General features: G+C 34.4%; 1 protein-coding gene across 1 annotated transcript; it reads left to right on the top strand.

Moving 5' to 3' along the window:
- The first annotated feature begins 363 nt into the window (after positions 1–363).
- LOC123543968 (uncharacterized) lies at positions 364–1382 on the top strand. The gene is made up of 3 exons (XM_045330028.2): positions 364–577; positions 787–892; positions 1178–1382. Exons 1-3 carry the CDS (start codon positions 546–548, stop codon positions 1355–1357), a joined length of 318 nt encoding a protein of 105 aa, XP_045185963.1. The 5' UTR covers positions 364–545; the 3' UTR covers positions 1358–1382.
- Positions 1383–3586: the final 2204 nt, after the last annotated feature.

Genomic DNA, 3586 nt, shown 5'->3' with positions numbered 1-3586 from the left:
ATTCATCTATTGGACGATTTAAACCGTTCGCTCGCATATAAAACATTTGTAAGACGTTTTTGGTAATAAGTAAGGGATGTTGGACCAAGAAATCGCGTACATTGAGCCAACATGTTTGAAATAACAATCTGTCGTTCTCTCGCGGCTCATGACGGACATACTAAATATAGCATTTTCGCTATAACTGTGTTTCTAAACAAAGGATTTTATCTTGTATTGTCTTGTCGATTGCCTTCAGCCTTCGTACATCTGAACTCAAAACCATGTTTTATTTGCCAAGCACGCAAAACTAAAATCTATTTCCCAGTTAACTACAAATAATATGATAGCGTTTGGAAGAATCATAATGTAACAAGGTGGATTATTCTGGATCTTAAGTTATTCAGAAGTTGCTTCCCTTTGACCAATTCTTAGTAGCAACCAGTCAAGCATTACAATAAGTTCCCGCTGTTATATGAATTTTAGTCACATGACCCCGCTTTTTATTCAGTTGTCCGACATGTTTTCAAGGGGACAGGTGGAATTGTTCCATTATAATATAGTTTATGTTCATGGAGGAGTTTTGGATTCTTTTGAGGTTAGGAAATGTTTTTGTTGCCTTGCAATTTATTTCTTAGACAAGTTGCAAATGAGCTGTGTTTAATTGCATTGTGTTTTTAATACTTAATTCATGTACATGCATTGTTGACATGATTGATGAATTCTAAGATGGCGGCATATTATTAACTTGTTGCAGTAATTCTAAGACATCACTGTTTCTATTCTATTGTACACCTTGTTTTGCAGTCTTATAGTAACACATGGTGGCAGTGTCAGTAACCAGCTCACTGAGAAAGTACATTTTTGGTGTGTGTGTGTCTGTGAGGTCAACAAAGAGCCCAATCCACAATTGGTATGTATTTTTATATGTAAACTATGTGATATTGTTATCTTTTTGTTATTTCATGGGTTCTACTTATTTTATGTTAATTAAATAACCATTGAGCCGGCCACTAGACAGGAAATACCAGCACCCATTTGTGCTACATTGCTTGATGATTATTATATGTATTGAAGTTGTAATGTATCATGATGAATGTATAATTATGATTATTGTATAGTTTAAATGTATGTTGTATACTTGTATGTTAATGATCTCTTTGCAAAAAGTATTGAGTGCACTTGTACTTATTTTCAGAGCTTGAGATCTGGGAGATTAGAGAGATCAGTGAGATCCAGATTACAGTACACATTCAGTTGGATTTTAAATGAGAAACTGTACAAGATTATGTATATGATCAAGCTGATTTTGATAGAACTTTACAGCAAGTGTTACTTTCTAAATATACAAGCACTGAGATCATTTAGTTTAATATGAACATTAAACCGGATAGTCGAACCCACCTCGTCTTATCTTTTCCTTTAATTTATTTAACAAAAGGGCATAAAGAAGGCCAGGTAACAATAATAATATCCTGTTCAAGTTTTGTAATGATTTTATGAAATTCGCTCTTTAAAAAAAGGGATAAAGGAATGCCTACTTTTGTGACTTCAAAAATAGGTGGAGATCGTAAAGTAGGCCTAATTTTCTTCGACATCTAAGTATTGTTAAACCCAGCAAAACACTGTTTTTGCTAATTGATGTTTTCTTACTATTATCTATGATCAGTTTTCATTTATTTAGTTTTTCTCCGATTTATTAAATGATTTTTTTGTTGTTGTTTTTTTTTTCATATCAGACTTTTATCTAACATTTCTGCACTAACCTTGATCAATAGCTTAAAGCAGCATGCCTCCGGATTTGGCTAAAAAATAATCTTTCTTTCAAATTGAAGTTTGATCATATTATGAACATTAGAATATGAATTGTTGTTTCTAACATATTTTAAAAGTTCCAAATCAAGAAAAAAAGATGACCGCGTCGGGAATCGAACCCCGGACCGCCACGGCAATAAAGACATTTCCCGCTGTCGTAACCAATAGCGTTATAGCTGAAGTAGTGAATAATGACTCCAAAATATAGATATTTATAATCGAGACCGTTTACCTGGAGTAAAAGCGTGACAAACGCTTTTCAATTTTCATCGTAAAAAGTAGTAAAAACAGCAAATTCTCAAGTGTTTCCGTAACATAAAGTTTGTCAGTAATTAAGTTTTAAAGCCTTCTTAAGAAATATAGCATTTATTTCAAGATATTTAAAAAAAATTGTTGTTGTCGAACGATCTGGAGGCATGCTGCTTTAAGCAAAAGCAAAGATCAAACGTAGGAATTAACACGTCCTGTAAACAAGCTCCTTAAAACGAAACCCTTCATGTACATATTGGTTTGTATACAATTGATATAACATGACCACAAACAGACAAAGGTAAGCATATATACAAAGATGACAAACAAGTATAGATAAATGAAATTATTTATGCAAAGAGGACAGAACAAACAAATAAAGGAACATTGTGCGCCACCACCATGGAACGTTCAGTAGTGCTCCTTCTCTACAGTGGCCCTCGGAACAACAATTCCCTCCTTGCCACAACACTTGCTACTGACTCCAAATATGCTAATTGTTCTTTATTTTACTTCTCTACAACAACTACCTCTGAACAACAACCAAATTTTCCGTCTTCCAAAGGGTGTTGTTGTAGAGAGGGAGCAGTGTGCTGGTAAGTACATACCGGTTAACTGAACAATTTCCGCTTTGTTTCAAAGTTATGGGACTGGTTAACTAAAAACATCCCAGCAGGTGAATATCTAAAACAAAAGCCATTGAAATGTTCCTGTATGTACATATAAAAAAGTGCAAAACACGCACAGAGCCTCTGAATAGTTTGGTCATAACATCCTTGATGAAACAGTTTTACCGAAAGTAGTACAAAGTTTGTAAAGAGCATCCCAACAAAAGTTAGATTGTGAGACGCCTCGTTAAAAGATAAATATCATTTCAAAACTGAGTCGGAATTTCAATAGTAAAAATATAGTAAAATATTTTCGCAGCTCATGGTAACATAAACATTACTTCATCGGTAATATATTCATTACGTCATTTAAACTCTCAACATGACTACACGGTCCGGCAATTTTAATTACATACAATGTATAATAAAATGTTGAACGGGGTACTTCTCAAATTACATGGAGAAAATTTACAATACTGAAAAGAAAATTATATCCTTTACTATATGTATTATATTGTATTGGTAATATCATTATATACTGAGTTTGAAAGTTTCGACCTACATTTAGAATGTAAATAACCGTAGCAATGGTTCAGTTGCTCAAATAAGTCAGTAAAATATATAGTATTTTTAAACATTTGAGCCGCACCATGAGAAAACCAATATAGTGCATTTGCGACCAGCATGGATCCAGACCAGCCTGCGCATCCACGCAGTCTGGTCAGGATCCATGCTGATGGCTTTCAAAGCCTATTGCAATCAGAGAAACCGTTAGCGAACAGCATGGATCCTGACCAGACTGCGAGGATGCGCAGGCTGGTCTGGATCCATGCTGGTCGTAAATGCACTATGTTGGTTTTCTCATGGTGCGCTCATTTTCTCCTTTATTGACAACAATGTTTCGTTCAATAGATTGATTAACATTTCTTCTTTTA

The sequence above is a fragment of the Mercenaria mercenaria genome, chromosome 6 (genome assembly GCF_021730395.1).
Source record: "Mercenaria mercenaria strain notata chromosome 6, MADL_Memer_1, whole genome shotgun sequence".
Taxonomy (NCBI): Eukaryota; Metazoa; Mollusca; class Bivalvia; order Venerida; family Veneridae; genus Mercenaria; species Mercenaria mercenaria.
The sequence above is the reverse complement of the archived record's forward strand: the minus strand, read 5'-3'. Positions and strand labels throughout refer to the sequence as shown.